This window comes from Equus quagga, chromosome 12 (genome assembly GCF_021613505.1).
Source record: "Equus quagga isolate Etosha38 chromosome 12, UCLA_HA_Equagga_1.0, whole genome shotgun sequence".
In the NCBI taxonomy this organism is placed as follows: domain Eukaryota; kingdom Metazoa; phylum Chordata; class Mammalia; order Perissodactyla; family Equidae; genus Equus; species Equus quagga.
Window position 1 is genome coordinate 19817432 of NC_060278.1, and position 17735 is coordinate 19835166.

Genomic DNA, 17735 nt, shown 5'->3' on the forward strand with positions numbered 1-17735 from the left:
CAAAGAGCCAATCAGAGAGACAAGCAGGATGCTCAGGCTCTTTAGTGCCACTGCTGTTCACCCTCTGTGCTCACACCACAGCTCAAACTGTCACCCACCCTCCAAATCATATCACCACGCACTGGCCTACTGGGCCTGCAGGCACAAAAAGCCTCACACTCATGGGTGAAAGGGTGACCGGCTTGCTTTAGTGCAGATTTTGCTGCAACTGATTCCCTGGCGCCTAACTTAACCCACTATGCATCTCGTCACTAGCAGGAAACTAAAAGCCTGGCAGCCAAGACATCCCTGGATGGGAAGCCCTTGCTGAAGCATTTGCCACTGCAGCAGGCTAACTGCTGCCAGAAATGAAAACAATCCACTGAGGACACAAAGCAGGTCTGGAAGCGAGCCTGTTAGGACAGCGTTTTATACTCATAAGCCCTTCCTTGGGGCAGCAACCACGGCCTCTGTAATCAACACTCATTTCAAACAAACAAACAAGGATCTGTACAAGTCTTTTACAAGTAAATATATCACAGCTCAGGAAATAAATCTACTAGCTTCTCATTAAGCTCTATCACATGAAAGCAACAGGCACACAGAAGATGGGACTTTTCCTCTTCTTTCCCACTCCTTCCTACCTCCACACACACACACTCTCTCCCCCTTACAAAGTGCCAATGAGGCAGTACCAAACAGTTACTATTTTGGTTATTAGAGAACATAAGAAACACCCAATCCCAGTAAAAAGCATTAGAAATAGCCAGGCCCTTCCTTTCTCTCTCCCACAATATCAGTTCAAAAAAGCTTATACATAAAATTCTCTCTAAAAAGAGGGATCAGAGAAGCACTGATGAAGGCCAGCAAGCACACAGTGGGCCACAGCTGAAGTCATTCATTGCGTGTTCCGTGCTGAGTCCAGGTCTTCAAAAACTACACTCTCATGGATTAGACAAACAGGCGACCACAGGATAAGAGGAAGGGAGGTCACTAGCATTAAACAGATAGAAGAAAGATTAAAACGAGTCCCAAGGATAAGAAATCAACAAGTGTATAAATGGGACCTCTCATTGAAATCTTGTTCAAGGAGTTGAGTGGTCAAAGAGATGGCAGAGAAAAGGCGAAAGAACCTGCAAAGGGATAACCTCTGTGCCTTGCACAAAGCCATGCCCCCAGTATAGTCAATATCTATTCAGGCAAGAGCTGAAGGGCTGGACTGCAATTTAGAACTATAAACAGCGAGCAGATTAACTGACAGGGCCCATATGTTTATAATTGCACCAAGATTTTATCAGAAACCATTTTTCTCTTCATAATTTGTATCCCCACAAACTAGTAGGTTCTTTTTATTTTTCATTCATTCATCCGCTTTCTATCAAACTCCCTCCAGTCATGCTTCATTCCCCCCAGTGTATCAAAACCACTCTTGTCAAGGTCGACTCCCCACAATGTCAAATCCAATAGTTAATTCTCTGCTCTCATTTTATGTGACTTACCAGCAACACTGGACACAGTTGCTCCCTCTTCCTTCGTTGTAACACTTTCTTCACTTGTATCCCAGGGCACTACACTCTGGTTTTCCTTCTTATTATAGTACAGGCCTCTTCCTTCCAATCTCCTGGATAGTTTTCTTCATCTTCCTGACTTCTTAGCATTGGAGTGTCCCAGGGCTCAGTTCTTGGACTCCTTCTCTTCATTTTCCACACTCTTCTTGTGGCTCTCATCTCATCTCATGGATTTGAACGTCATCTTTATGCCGATAACACCTATATTTACCTCTACACCCTGGCCCTCCTCTGAAACCTGTGCATCCTACTGCCTACTCAACATCTCCACTCGGATGTCTAACATGCTAACATGTCCAGAACTGAATTTCTGACCTTCCCCTCCAAACCTGCTCCATTAACGACCTTCCTCAGCTCAGTTACGGGCAACTCCAAGCTTCTAGTGCTTGGGCCAAAAATCTTGGAATTATGCACAATTGCTTTCTTACTCTCACACCTCATGTCTGCAGCAAATGAAATGGAAGTAAAATCCCTGTGGCCTTAGAGATTTATACTGGGGGTAGAGGGAGGGAGAAAATGAAAAGTAAAGTTTATAGCCTAGTAGCCAGTGCTAAGAAAGTAGGGTTGGTCAGTGGAAGATTGAGCCTGTACAAGAGGAGGAACACCTTCTCCTCCCAAGTCAGGTAAGAAAAGATGCTGGTAAACGTGGAGGTGGAAACAGACCTTAAGCTTGCCTCCATAATCAACTCGGGGTGAGAAAAGATAGGTGAGGCTACCCTCCAAGTGAGAGGGTGAAAAGGGAGCAGGGGTAGGGTCAGAATAGAGCAGAGTTACAAAGATTACAATATAGAAATAGCACAACCCAAGATGAAAGAAGACAGAGCCCTCCAGGCACCGCTTAGGGCCCCGCTGACACTGGACACTTGGTGGTTGTGAATTCCTTCCAGCGGCACTTACACGCCAGGGCACAGGAGGAGACTGGTGGGATGATCTGGGCTTGGGTTTTGTAGTGTGGTGCGGCAGAAGGACAAAGGGTAAGAGAGTAGAAGGTACTGGCGAGAGTGACTGAAATGATGATAATGGGATCTAGATTAACTAGCGAGAAACGTGAAGTCAAGAAGCTACTAATAACGCAGAAGAATACAGAGGAACAAATAGACAGAATGTCTTGAAGAGCCTAGAGAAGAGCAGAGTGGGAAGAAAGGAGGGAGCAAGGCTAGACTTCATGACCAGACAGTAGGTAAACACTAGTTTCCCCATAATCTCAGTTATCCCATGCGGGGTGAATCACACAATCTAGGAGGGAAAGTCTCCATGTGATGCTGATGCGTGCAGTGAAAAATGATCTGGCTTGCGGTTGCTAGGAAGAGGACCTGGTCTCACTCCCCTTTGTTCAGAAGCTGCACATCTGCTTGCCTGTTGCATCAGGAGACCAAAACCACACCAATTATTTTAACAGAGATAACTTGATATAAATTACTGTTAACTACATAGTGAAGAGGTGACTGCAAAAAAGGGGGACACTGAGATGCCACAGAGACACTAACTACAGGAAGCAGCTACCCCTCTTCAGAATGGGAAATAGAGACAAGGGATTATTAAAACTTAGAACCTTGAAGGAGGTGCCCTGTGGAGCTGGGAGTCAAACCTGTGAGGACCGGACGCCGCTCAGCTGGTGCTGGTGTTCAGGAACTTGGCAGGACCTCGCAGAGCTGGGGCTCAAGCCTCTGAAGGAGGCCCCAGCTGATGGAGCTGCGCTCTTGGAGTGGGAAGATGACGCTGATTCTACAGTATGGAAGAACTGCCAACTGGAATCAACTCCTCCCTCAGGAATTAACTGGCACAACTGGGCTGGAGAATGGTGGCTGTGCCATCACTGTTAGGGACAGGAAGCAAATGAGAGGAGCAGACCCCTGCTTCCCTCCTCCAGGTTCCAGTCGCTCACGTGCCCACTATTGGTGACACCTGACTAAAGCTGGCCGGCAAAGGAGAAACGTGGTTTGCAGTCTCATTATGAAGCAGAGTGGGGAAGGTGCGCTGGGAGCTGACAGAGCACAGCTTCCCAACCAGCTGACCAGAAGTCTAGCCTGTCACCTCTCCCAGCTGTGGCCAGTCACCTCACTGGCAGTCCTGAAGTCCCTCATCAAAGGACAAACTAAAGGCTCTAAAATCAAATGGAGACCGCTACAGATCTACTGCTATAATGTAAAGGACAAGCTGATTTTCAATTTTGATTTTTTTTTTGAGGAAGATTAGCCGTGAGCTAACATCTGCCACCAATCCTCCTCTTTTTGCTGAGGAAGATTGGCCCTGAGCTAACATCCGTGCTCATCTTCCTCTACTTTATATGTGGGACGCCTGCCAAGGCATGGCCCGGTAAGTGGTGTGCAGGTCCGCACATGGGTTCCAAACTGGCGAACTCTGGGATGCTGAAGCAGAGCGTGTGAACTTAACTGCTATGCCACAGGGCTGACCCCAATTTTCAACTTTTAAATTAAAAAATTTATAAAGGACGAAAAAAACACATGTACCCTTTTTGGCCCATGTTAGTATAACATGAGTCACTGTCTTAGAAGAAATTGTGGTAATAACAAGTCAAAGGATATCAAGATACTTTTTCCCAAAATGATGAAATCACAATCAGATATTTTCTCAAGAGCTATCTTTCACACATCTACAATAGATACTTGGAAGAGAGTTTATTCCTCTCAAAGTCAGTTCTTACTCTGACGAAGATTTGGGACTAACAGAAGAGAGGAACAAGAGCTAGATGCTTCTATCCAATAAACTGGGTGACGAGAATCTCCACAGCACACCAGAAGCACTCCTCTTGGCCTCTGCTCCAATCCCTGTTTGTCCTTGAACTGCCCTTAACGTCAGTTTGACTAGTGGCTTCTCTGCAGTCAAAATGACCTGGTGCCGATTTCCACAGAACTCATTCAAGTGAACGCTGTTGTACGTATTTACGTCTTAGTAGAAGGTGGCAGTCAGATCTTATTCCAGTTGCGGTAGATGTGACCTCACAGTACCATGACGTACTTGCCACAAGCCTCAATGACTTTGAAAGCCAAAAAATCTGAGAAATGTATATACTGCCTAGAGACTGAAATCAGCAGAATATATGAGAACACAACTACGGGAGGTTACCCAATATTGTTCTCAGAGAACACTAGGCTCAGAGGAAGGCAGCTGGAATGGTTAACTTTGTGTGTCAACAGGACTGGACTATGGGGTGCCCAGATGTCTGGTTAAAGATTATTCTGGGTGTGTCTGTGAGGGTGTTTCTGGAAAAGGTTACCATTTGTATTGGTGGACTGAGTAAAGCAGATTGCTCTCCCCAGTGTGGGTGGGCCTCATCTAATCTGTTGAAGGCCAGAATAGAGGAAAAGGCAGTAAAGGGAATTCACTCTCTCTGCCCATCTACTTGAGCTGGAACATTGGTCTTCTCCTCCCTCAGACTGGGACTTACACCATCGGCTCTCCTGGGTCTCAAGCCTTTGGATTCAGACTGGAATTCATACCACTGGCTCTCCCAGGTCTCCAGCTCGCAAACAGCAGATCATGGAACTTCTCAGCCTCCATAATCACATGAGCCAATTCCTTATAATTAAATATATATATCTCCATCTCCTTCTGGTTCTGTTTCTCTGGAGAACCCTAACTAACAAAGCAGGTCAAGGTTTGTACAATGACTCCACAATGTCATCAAAGAACTGACCCTGCCATCTTTAGCATGTGTCTCTCACTATCAAGACTGCAGGATGGCTGCAAAGCATTTAAGCATCATGACTACTTTTCAGGAAAGAACAGAAAAAGGGCAAAATATGTCTGTCAGCTAAGTTTACCTCTTTCTCTTAGAAAAGCAATAGCTTTCCTGGAAGTACCATCCAACAGACTTCTATTCATATGTTATTGGCAGAACTATATCACACAACCAATCCTAACAGGTGCTAGGAGAGCAAGTAGTTTTTTTTGTTTGTTTTTTTCTTTGTTGTTTGAGGAAGATCAGCCCTGAGCTAACATCTGCGACCAATCCTCCTCTTTTTGCTGAGGAAGACTGGCCCTGAGCTCACATCCATGCCCATCTTCCTCTACTTTATATGTGGGACGCCTACCACAGCATGGCTTGCCAAGCAGTACCATGTCTACATCCAGGATCCAAACTGAGAAACCCCGGGCCGCCAAAGTGGAACACGGGAACTTAACTGCTGCGTCACCGGGTTGGCCCAGAGAGCAAGTAGTTTTAACTGCACACACTGCAGCTCTGAACAAATAAGGCTTCTATTAGCAAAGAAGAGGAGAATGAAAATAGTGTAAACAACTAGCAGTGTCTACACCACACCCATGTGGCATATAAACTTGCACACTCAAAGAAGAAAAATAAAACCGGCCAAGTCTTAAATGAAATAATCATCTAATAAAACTAAAGTGTAACACAAATACAAAAACTCACATGATTTCCTCTTCTCTCAAATCCTATACTCTTAGGCATGCCACTATGATGACATCATTAAACAAAAGAAAAATTACATTATTTAAGATTGACATATGATTTGATTTTTATAAAATCTATCTGGCAAAGATAGCTGACAAAGGTTATATCAATATCTGAGCTAGTTACAAGATTATTTCCCCTTTGTATAAAAAGTAACCTAGCACAAAGGCAAGTCATAGAGTGGGAGTATTTGTAACACATATATCTAACAAACGACTCATAGACAGAATATATAAAGAACTATAAATCAGTAAAAAAAAAAATGCAGGCAATTCAATTTAATTATGGACAAAAATAAACTCTTAAACAGGAAATTCATAAAAGATAGCGTCCAAAGGCCAGTAGCATATAAAAAAGGTGCTCAGGGGGCTGGCCCCATGGCTTAGTGGTTAAGTTCAGCACGCTCCACTTCGGTGGCCCACTGCTCATGGGTTCAGATATTGGGCACAGACCTACAATACTTGTCAGCCATGCTGTGGCAGTGACCCACCTATAAAGTGAAGGAAGACTGGCACAGATGTTAGCTCAAGGCTAATCTTCCTCAGGAAAAAAAAAAAGTGCTCAGCTTTCTTTGTCATCAGGGAAATACAAATTAAAGCCACAATGTGATAGGGGCTGGCCTGGTGGCATAGTGGTTAAGTCTGTGCACTCCACTTTGGCAGCCTGGGGTTTGCCGGTTTGGATCCTGGGCACAGACCTACACACCGCTCATTAAGCCATGCTGAGCCAGCACCCCACAGAGAACTAGAAGGACCTACAACTAGGATATACAACTACGTACTAGGGCTTTGGGAGGGGGAAAAAAGAGGAAGATTGGCAAGAGATATTACTTCAGGGCCAATCTTCCTCACACACACACAAATAATTTAAAAAAAAAGCTACAATGTGATACCATCTTACCCCACCAGAAGGGCTAAATGCCAATGACAGAGGATTTATCAAGTGTGGCCAGGACGTGGAATACCTGGAATGCTCAAATCCTGCTTGTGGGAGTGTAAACTGGTACAAGCCCTTTGGAAATCTCTTTGACAGTATCTTCCATAGCTAATATATGCATATCATATGTCCTAGAAATTTCTCATTTTGGTATATACCCTAAAGAAATTTATATTCACCAAAATACACATACACAGTGTTCATACAAAAATTGGAAACTCAAATCTCTACCAACAGTAGAATGGATAAACTGGGATACAGCAAGAAGAATGAATGAACCACAACTACACACAAGGATGAATATCAGAAACCATAAGAAATCAAATATAAAAGAAGTCAAGAAAACTGTTTGACTCCATTTATAAATGAGCTAATTAAAAAACAGGCAAGACAGGGGCCAGCCCAGTGGCATAGTGGTTAAGTTCACACCTTCCGCCTCAGCGGTTGAGAGTTCGCAGGTTTGGATCCCAGACACAGACCTACACACTGTTCATCAGCCATGCTGTGGCGGCGTCCCACATACAAAATTCAGGAAGACTGGCAGACATGTTAGCTCAGGGCCAATCTTCCTGACAAAGAAAACCCCCAAAACAGGCAAAACTAATCTATGTGGGGAATGATTACTAACAGGCATGGGGTTTCTTTTTGGGGTGATGAAAATGTCCTAAACTTTGATTGTGGTGATGGTTACATAACTCTGTGAATATTCTAAAACGATTATATATTTTGGGTGAATTTTATTGTATGTTTATTATATATCAATGAAGTCGGTTCTAAAAATGATATTAGAAACAAGGACCATGGTTGTGACTAGGGGCGTGAAGGGATTTCTGGGGTTTTAATAACATTGTCTTCCCTGACTTGGGTGCTAGTTACTATGAGAGATATTCACTCTTAAAAGGATTTCATGATATGGTACTCTTCTGATTTGTGCATTCTTCTATATATATGTTACACTTCAATTAAAAATTTACATTAAAAGAAACGTAACCTAGCCCTACCTGAGTCCTGGGAAATGATCTTCAGAGGGCTGAACAAACCCTGTCCAGATATTTGATGCTCAACACTGGACTCCTTATATCTCTCTCTGTCTCAACCCTCTCTCAGACTTTAACTGACCTCCCACGTATTTTATACTACTTTGCTTAATCTTGCTTTACACAATTTACAGCCAGCCTACAATGGTCACCTATCCATGCTGCCAATTTGCTTACAGATGGTGTATATGCTCCTCGTTTTGGTTATCCTTCTTTCCCTCTATGGACAAATCTCTTCAATTGAAACCTAAGAATTATTGCTTCAGAAATATTTAACCTTTGAAGTACTCAAGGTTTTATAATCTCCTAAATTTCAGACTAACTTTGAGAGCTGAGTGTTATCTCTGTATCTCTATATTAAAAAACTAAACAGAAGTAGAGTCCTTTTGCCTTGAATTCATCTACCAGGTCATCTCCTTCCTTCACTCTGCTGATGGTTCCTGTTAATCAGCGGTTTTCAAACTGCTGGTCCTAACACAGGAATGGGTTGTAAACCAATTCAAAGCGTCACAACCAGCATATCTTTTTAAAGAATACAACAGAAAAGTACGTCCCGTGCTTGTGTTTCAGTTGCACATGCATATATGTATGCAATACTGGGTTTCTGTGAGTTTGTTACTGTTTACTATGAGTAATAGGCAAAAAGTTTCAAAAGCTACAGATTTAACTCTCCTACTTCCCAGGAGGGCAGAAGCTCTAAGCCAGGCTCAGACGGCAACACTAATGGTCCACAATTTCTCCTCAATCTTAAGGGAAGAGCAGGCTAAGAGCAAAGGGCATGTGGTTTTGGCAAGTTGTAAAACTGGGAGTTCGGAAAGGCAAGGAGAGCACACTGTGCAAATGACTCAACTGTTGAGTGTCCTGGTAGGAAGCTCAGTGAAGGGATCTGAGATCACCACAACACTCAGAAAGGAGCTCAAAACTTCTTAGCCACTCTCCACAGTTAAAGTAGGTGTTACGTTTGAACGCTGTGAGAAAGAGTTGAGAAAGCTGACCATTATTTCAAAGCTGGTGCTTTAAGACAGGGAGGAGAGACTAAACAAAAGGAAATGGCCTAGTTAAATAGACTAACCATTACTGGCAACACAAGGACTAGTTTAAGCAAGTTACATAAAGTACCCCAGAGTTTACAAAGGCGAAAAATAAGTAATCACTGTTTTCATAATGAACTGTTTTGGTAAACGTAAAAAACTTTTTTTTAATGAGCATGGTTCCAAAATCTTGAATGGGGTCAGCTCACACCACAGCTGCTATTGCTAGCCACACTGCATTCCTTCTAGTTATTCCATACCACCAGAACTTATTCTTAAATTTCAAAAGATTTTAAGGTTACTGTTAACCATTAAAGTACTAGTGTGTGATTACAGTTCAGCCAATCTAGCTGCAGAGTCTGTGATGAAAACCAGTTGCCATAACAGTGTTCCCATAGTGACCCTCGGGGGACTGGAGCTGGCTCCTCACACTCTGGACAGCTGGAAACTCTTACATAAATATGCCGTGAGAAAGTGCTTTCAGTTCAAGACTCCCAATACGATTCCATACCATAAATTTCTATGGGATAAAGTTATTCTTCCAGGGGCTTCATGGGAGTATACGGGGGGTGGGTGGAGGAGCAAGGAGGCATAATCCATTAAGTTATGCTCTTCAGGATACTGAGACAAAGGAAACAGCCATGTGTCAACCTAATACTCCCCTTTCATGGAAACGGCCCCACTTAGTTCTACTACCCTTCCATGTTGAGAAGCACTGAAGAGGGTTATTGTATGGCTGAAAAGGAGCCAGTGATAGGAATCCTCAAACTCAAATCTACCAAAGACTCTGAAACGCTTTTCTTAGTCTTTCCCAAGCTGTTTACTTTCAGAATAAATTATTACTTTCAAATAAAAAAACACAGTTGTATTTCTAAAGTATTTACTGAGGTCAAATCCCAGAGCAATCTAAAGTGCTAGAGGAGGTCAGGAAATCACCAGAAGGAAGAACTTAACATTAAGATGTCGTGCTGCTATCAGTCCTACTTCCTATTCCTCCAAATTCCCACTGAGAGTTGAGGGCCGGCAGCAAATGCCCGAGTTCTGCCATGAGTGACAGCTGCCTTCCCAGCTCTGGTCTCTCAGGGCCTCCTCGTCTTCCTACAGGATCTGGACCGTCCTCTCTCTCCCTATGTGTCAATTATCTTTGGCCTCAGGTTTATTTTCCTAATTTTCCCCAAAGACTGAAATCACAGCCATGACTTCAAGACTACCACAGGCTCTGTGTCGCAACGCTGAAAAACACTCCCCATCTTTGCAGTTGGCAAGGACACTCCTAGAAAATGCAGTACTTACTTGAGGGAAAATCAGTGTTTTACTAAATTTGAACCCAGAAACACACAACTCCTTTGGAGAGGAGTCTAGGCAGGTGGGGAAGAAGAAAAGGAAGCATCGTTATTTCAGAATTGTGACTGATTTAAAAAGATATGCCTTTATTGTTTTAAAAATAGCTAAAAACAAAAATATGTCATAGCTGCTGAACTAAAATTTTCATGATTTGGAGAATGTGGGAGGTCATTTTTTTCTAATATCCACATGATTATGTGCAGTCATCTGAAGGTCTTTAATTTCAGGGAAATGGAGAATTTTTCTATGAGGGGACCTGCATCTTTGAACCTGCCTCCCTCTATCCAAGGCCCAAACGGTTAACGCTCACAGCACTGGAGAATGTGTTACAATTGTTTTTTTCAAACCAGCTGTCCATACTGGTCAATTTTAGAAGGTACTGGTGTCACACGATGCAGTTTCTTCATTATGTGGAATATTAACTGAGAGCAAATGGGAAGATAACAGGAAATTAACTATCATGCTGCAGTCTGACTGTGAATAAAGAAAAAGGAATTTGAGGAGTATCCATTCAACGATATTTATAAACAAGTCCCACACAACAAGACGACATAATGATAGGCTAGACTGTCGTCATATTTTATGGAAGACTGTCTCTCATTTGCCCTAGTAAGCTCCCCTAAGTTCTAACTAATTTAATCATGAGAAATGGTCTCCAAAGTAGGGAGTAGGGTGGGGAGTGAGCAACAATTCAGGACAGCAGGCTTAGGCCACCATCAAGTAAACGACCAGCAGAAACAATCAGATAGGCATGGCCATAGACCACAAGTGGCCAAAACTGGCTTTGAAGCCTTCCCAAGAGGGGCCAGGATAAGTGATTGTGAATTTACACCCACCTAACTCGGCTGACTCTAGCTCCCACCACATCCTCTGCCCTTCTAAACTCAAAACTGGCTGAAAGCAGAAGCAGTCATAGAGCCTAGATAGAATAAACGCGTAATAAATGTTTCCACTATCACTGTTGTTGCTGCTAATACCACTGTCAATGTTGTTTTCATTATGTGAGTACACACTGCCCCGACCACAGGGTTCATCAAAGCTACTCTGGCTTCAACAAAGAACAAAGAAACAACTGCTACTTACTGAGCTCTTATTACTTGCCAGGCAGCATGCTGAGCATTTTATTTACTTAAATACAACAATGACTGAGCATTTTATTTACTTAAACTCAACAATGACGCTATGAGGTATGTACTACTATCACTACCATTCGCAGACAAGGGAACTGAGGCTTTGAAGGATTAAATTACTTGTTCATGGTCACACAGTTAGTGGGTGCAGAGCTGAAATCGGAAGCTAGGAAGTTCTCACTTCGGAGCCTCCGCTCTTCCCACTATCCGAATCCGCCGCTCCACCTGGTCAGGACACCTTCTCTTTACCCACCTTCCTCTGTTAACCGAGTCCTCCAACTTCTAAAGCGCAGCGATTTGTCACAATTATCTGGGGATGACACTGTGCAAGATTCAGAAGAAGTCCTCATTTGTGGAGAATCAGACCCAGGGCCTACTGTCTCAGGCAGTGGCAACAGTGCTGGCACGCTTCTCTCCTGCTCGGCAGCATGAAGCTGGGAACAGCAGTCCACCACAGGTCTCACGAGGACGAAACTTGCAGGCAATCCTGTTCTAGAAAGAACCAGCACAACCAAAATGTCCCCATTCTTGGCTGGCTCGACAATCCATTTGCCCACCTTGAACCCTGATGCACTGGGGATACTTAAATTTGAATTTCTGTTGGTATAATATACCATCTTTGTTTTTCACACTTCTATTTCCTGTTAATTCTATCTGTCCCCAGAGATGACAAACACTAACATTTACACTCCTTAGAAGATAAAAGCAAGCTTTGAAACACAAGAAAAATACACTTAACAGTAATAACATTTACACTCAAATTCTATTGCAAGATGGCAAAAGTTCAGCAATATTTAAGGACTATAAAGTTTCATTAAATGGTTCCATATTTTTGTTGAAAGATATAAAAATATTTTCTATAAATATACATAAAAGACAAGGTGAAAATTACCTTATTTTACAGAAATAAAGTCCATCCTCAAACATTCCTTTTTAATCATCTAACTGCAACTTTCAATTTTAATGTGAAAAAGTCATTTTAAACTCCCTTCTTTGACTATTGCCTACACACTTAAAATATAGGGAAAAGTCTTTAGAACTTAACTTTCTGGCTACTTAAAATAAAAGCAAGACAGAAAAGTCAGTTCGCAGTCGGTTGTGATGTAAGAGCCAACACAGTTCTTAAGACCAAGAGTTGCATGAAGTAGAACTCAGAGATTAGAAACTCCATTTTTCTTCTTCCCTCATTCCTGTTGGTAATTCCAGAAGTCCGTACCGTGCTCCTTTAAGTTTCTCATTGTTATTTACACACCATACACCAATCTCATAGTGCATTGTACTCCACACACTTTGATGGATCTGTAGGAAAGTGCTTCTGGCAAATGGTCATTAACCTCTTCAATCCCTAAGAAAATAAGGAAGATAAAGGTTGGTTACAATATGGTTGAACTACTCTTCATCGCCCTTTTCTGGACTCACTCCAGTTTACCAATGTCTCCATTAAAATGTAGCAGTCCCCAACGATATCAATCAGATGTATACTTAGAGAAACGTTTATTCATGTGCACCGGGAGATATGTACAAGATGGTCATAGCAGCATTGTCCACAATAATAATAACATCAAAAGTACAAAAGAAATGCCCCAAATGTCCATCATAGGAAAAGATACAAATAAGCTTTAGTATGCTCACAAACGGAACACTTTACAGCAGTAAAAATGAATTAACGAGAGCGACATATAACAATTCAGCCATTCTCCACCAGGTTCCGATAGAGAATTAAGCCCCATTCCCTAGCCTAAAGCATTCATTGCATGTAACAAGACAGCTCACTTCTTAGGTATCTAAAAGGATGCTACATATGTACCATCCTTGAGAGAAATGAGAAAATAGGCGCTAAAAAAGGCACAAATCATCTTCTGTGTTCTATGGTCCAGATGAGGAACTCTGGTTGAGAACAACTGAGACACATGAATCCTAGAAACAATGCTGAATGTAAAAAGCAAGTGGCAAAAGGCTCCATACAGTATACTACCATTTTAATACAACTAAAACAACTTAAAAAATGATATGCTCCTTACAAATACACTCATAACATGGTAGAATTGTTTTTGAAAAAGCAAGGAAATGACAAATTCAGGATAATGGATACTTCTAGGGTAAAGGAGGAAAACACAGATTCCATGATCTTCAGAATGTTCTAGTTTTTAAACTAGGATTAAGGCCTTTAGATACTTGTTTTATTGTTTCTTTCATAACTCACATGTTGCGTGTATTCTTTTGTGTGCACCAAACACCTGATGATAAGACATTTTGCTATGATGGCACAGCGTGAGTGCAGCCTTCCCAGCGTGGCCGGCCAACCTTGCAGAGCGCAGTGCTAGGACTGCCGCACCACCTGTGCTCTGTGCCTTGGGCGTCTGTTACCATGCGCCTTTGGTTCCTGTTAGAGAAACACAATACACACTGCTAATTCCCAGGATCTCACAAATGTCAAGTGCTTTCTTTCTCTTCTGCAATTTGGCCAGTTCTTATCCAGTCTATAATTTTATAGTGCTATTTTTAACTGATGACAAGAACTATCACTATTAAAATTCATTCTCTCTCTTTCAACTCATCCTTCAGTCTGCGATCTTATAAAATCCTGAGTTGGCATTTCATTTTCCGTTATTCCTCTAGTTTTCTCATCTGCTGCTGAACAAACATGCCAAGTCATTATCCAAATTCACAAACAGGCCAGGGACAAGGGCAGAAACCTGCCACATGCCACTAGAGATCTCTCCGGAACAATTCTAGGAAGAGTTTTGCAATCAGCAATGAATCCTATTCACTGTTTTATCTGCCAGACTACAAATTTCCTTGTTTACAAGGAAAGACTCTGTCAACCTGCTGTGGATGTAACACTGTATTAGAATACAGTAGAGCAACACTGATCAGTTGTTAAACACATCAACCAAGAACAGCAGCACTTAATTTTAGTGATCTCCAAAGCAGTTCTTGGCACAAAGTATTTTAAAGTTTCGCACCTTGGGTTCACAAAAATGAAAACTACCCAGTTCCTATCACAATAACAAGAACAATAAAATCCTATCACGGGCCAAAGGTTGACTATGTTCAAGCCTAGATGAGATACTCAATATGGAAATGTATATAGCACACTGCCTGGTACTCATGTAGTGTTCCTCCAAAATTCACTTTACTCAAAATGATACAATGAAATATCATCTACTCTTAAAAGAAGAAAGAGCTTCATGACCTAGTGGGAAAAGCAGAGTATGCGGCTATAGACAGCCCAACAACAGACAGCACATCTGGAAGTCTGGGGAGCAAGGGGAAAAAGCCATCTGGAAATGCCCGCTGATGTCACAGGTACCAAAAACAACATCAAGCACTTGGAACTCTCACTCGATAGTCACCTAAGTACTCAAACAGCTCTTAAGCTCAGTGAAATCAACAAACAGAAAACAAACAACAACAAGAAAAGTCCCTGCAAAATCTCTTTGGTCTCAGAGTAAGTAGGCAACACAAATATAAATTACTTCTGCGAACTGAGCTATAATCTAAGAGATTCAACCTCAGGGAAACATGAGGTTTCCAACATTTTACATAAAGTCCTTTGTGGATTCAAAGATTGTCCATATTAGGCTATCTAAGAATTAGGAGTGTGGAGGGGGGTTATCTTTCAGCTAATTTCCAAGAAGACGTTTACAAAGAAACACCATGTAATTTGCTTTGCTCCTCACATTTTTTTGTTCCCTGTGCTAATCATAAAGTGCTAAAATAAAGACCATTCCTTCTCATAGTCCAGCTTCTCCTGCTGTGAACTCTAATCATGTGTATGCAGAATTGTGACCTGCAGCCATGGAAATATATATGATATCACTAACTTGGCATCTTAAGTTTCCTGAAGGAATAGGTGAGAAGAGAGGCAAAGCTAAGAAAGAGAACACTCTGATGAAATATAAATAGCTTTAATCAGCAGCAAAACATGGCAAGAATTATTATGAGCAAATAAAAGAGAAACGTGAAACCTGCTGGAGGGAATTCTTATAAGAACTGGAATCTTAGGTGTTTGCTCCTTATAGAAGATATTTGTGACGCTTATTTACCCTCACTAAGCAGATTCTATGATTTAAAAATAAATACTAGTATCCTGTCTGAAACCTTAGCTGCCAAAAGGCTGTGAAACTCAATAGTCCGAGTCGTAAATAGTTACCGAGGAACCTTACAATAAATTTTTGCAATGAGGCTTGATAGTACACAGCACAGATTTTTAAAGAGGCATAATCTCAGGATAGCATATGGTTATTTTCCAAATAGAAACAAATCTTTTCAATTAGATCCCTCAGGATTTGGGCTTCAAATTGCTTGTGGATGCTTAAGCCAGTAAGACAATGAGCTGCTTAGCTTAGTTTATTGGAAATAGTTTCTTCAAAACTGATGGTATTTTAAAATATATTTTAAATATATTTATATATATTTTAAGTATATATATCCCAAGCACACTAGGGAACCACTGTGGGGCTCTGAGCAGGAGAGCAGCATATCTGGTTTGTATTTTCACTGGATCATTCTGGGTGCTGTGCAGATACCAAACTGAAGAGGGACAGGGAGAGACGCTCAGAGACCAGAGGAGACACTGCAACAATCAGAGAGAGGGAGGTGGCTGGACCCGGAGGCCAGCAGTGGAGGTGGTGAGAAGGGGTCAGACTCCAGATATACTCTGAGTCAGACCATCGAGGTTCGCTGACAGATGGGATCTGGGCTGGGGCAGAAAGAGAAAAGCCAAGGATAATTCTGTTTTATGTGTATGTTGTTGTAAAGAAAACTCACACAGCTCTTACATCAAATAATAGCAGTCCTGTGCCTCACCCTTTCTAATCCCTAATTCTAGCACCCCCGAGGCAACCACTTAAATCTCCTAAGCGTTTTTTCTGGTTATTTATTGACATATTTCTAAATATATACTGATAGTGCTTGATTTTTATCAGTCAGATATTATCTACTGACTTGCTACTATGAAAGCTGAGGATTTAACTCTCTTACACCATGCCTATCAGCCCCACATGTGCACGCAAACACTCAAACACACTTTCTCTTCCCCCATCCTCCCCAAATCAGAATTCTTAGCGAACTCAATATCCAGGATTTACCTCATAATGTCTGCACAAATAGTGTTCAAAGCAGAACCACATGGCGTATATTATGACGACATCTCCTCTCATAAATATTTTTCCCCATCTTTTTGCTTTTCTGTGTGGATATCACCAATTCACTCTCCAACAGTGAGACTACTCTCAATATGACCAAACACATCAGGTGATATATCTGTCCCATTTTTTCCCTCGAGCCCTCTGCCTGTCTATTCAATCTAGACCAACTGAATTCCAGACCTCGTCATACCGCTACCATCCTAGAGCATCCCTTCACCCTCAACCTGGGAATTCCTTTTATCCCCTCCTGTGCTGATCTCGTTTCCTGGATCTCTTTCGTTTCTTTCCCTTATTTTGGTGGAGTCCATCTTCAAGTAGAGGCAATATAACATAGTGGAGTAAGACTACCCAGGTTCAAACCCCAATTCCACCACTTACTAGCTGTGTGACCTTGGGAACTTCTCTATGCCTCAGTTTCCTCCTGTAAAACAGAAATCATGTAACCTCATATTGTTGCTCTAAAAAGTGAAGTGAAGCAGATACTAAGCACTATATAAGTGTAGCTATGATGATGAGATGATTCCAGTGAATAGGTAGCTGAGAGGTCACGTTTTTGAGACTTGACTTGTCTGAAAATATTGCTAGCCTATACTCACACCTGAGTGACAGTTCGGATGAGAACAGGATCTAAGTTGGAAATTGTTTCCCTCGCTATTGCAAAGGTACTGCCCCACTGTCTTCCAGCTTCTGGTACTGCTGATGAGAAGAATGACGGCATTTTAACCCCTGAGCCTTTGTAAGTGATCTGTTTCTTGTCTCTAGAAGCATTTAAAATCTCTTTATCCTTACCCTCCAGTATTTCATTATAGTGTACCTTGACGTGAGATCTTTTCTATTCATTTGCTATGTGTTCAGTGAACCCTTCTTTTCATTCTAGAAACTCATGTCCTTCAGCTCGGGGAAGTGTTCCTGCATTTATTCTTTATTTCTTACCCTCCAATTTCTCCATTCTCCTTTTTCTGGAATTTGAATAGTAGTTGCAAACCTTATAGACTGACTCCCTCATTCTCTTATTTTTCCTACTTTCACGATTTCTTCAATTTTATCTTCTAACCCTTTTATTTAATGTTTAAGTTTCTGCTACAACGTTTTAAGAGCTCCTTTTGATTCCCTCTCTTTTTG

The 17735-nt window shown here is 41.8% G+C and overlaps 1 protein-coding gene across 2 annotated transcripts in view; it reads right to left on the reverse strand.

Moving 5' to 3' along the window:
* Positions 1-11406: 11406 nt before the first annotated feature.
* The window catches only part of PRPF18 (pre-mRNA processing factor 18), a 46155-nt gene continuing 39826 nt past the window's right edge, over positions 11407-17735 (reverse strand). For both annotated transcript variants that reach the window (XM_046679642.1, XM_046679641.1), the window contains one exon: positions 11407-12805. In XM_046679642.1, the coding sequence (XP_046535598.1) occupies positions 12725-12805 (81 nt within the window). In that variant the 3' untranslated portion in view covers positions 11407-12724. The remainder of the gene's footprint in view (positions 12806-17735) is intronic.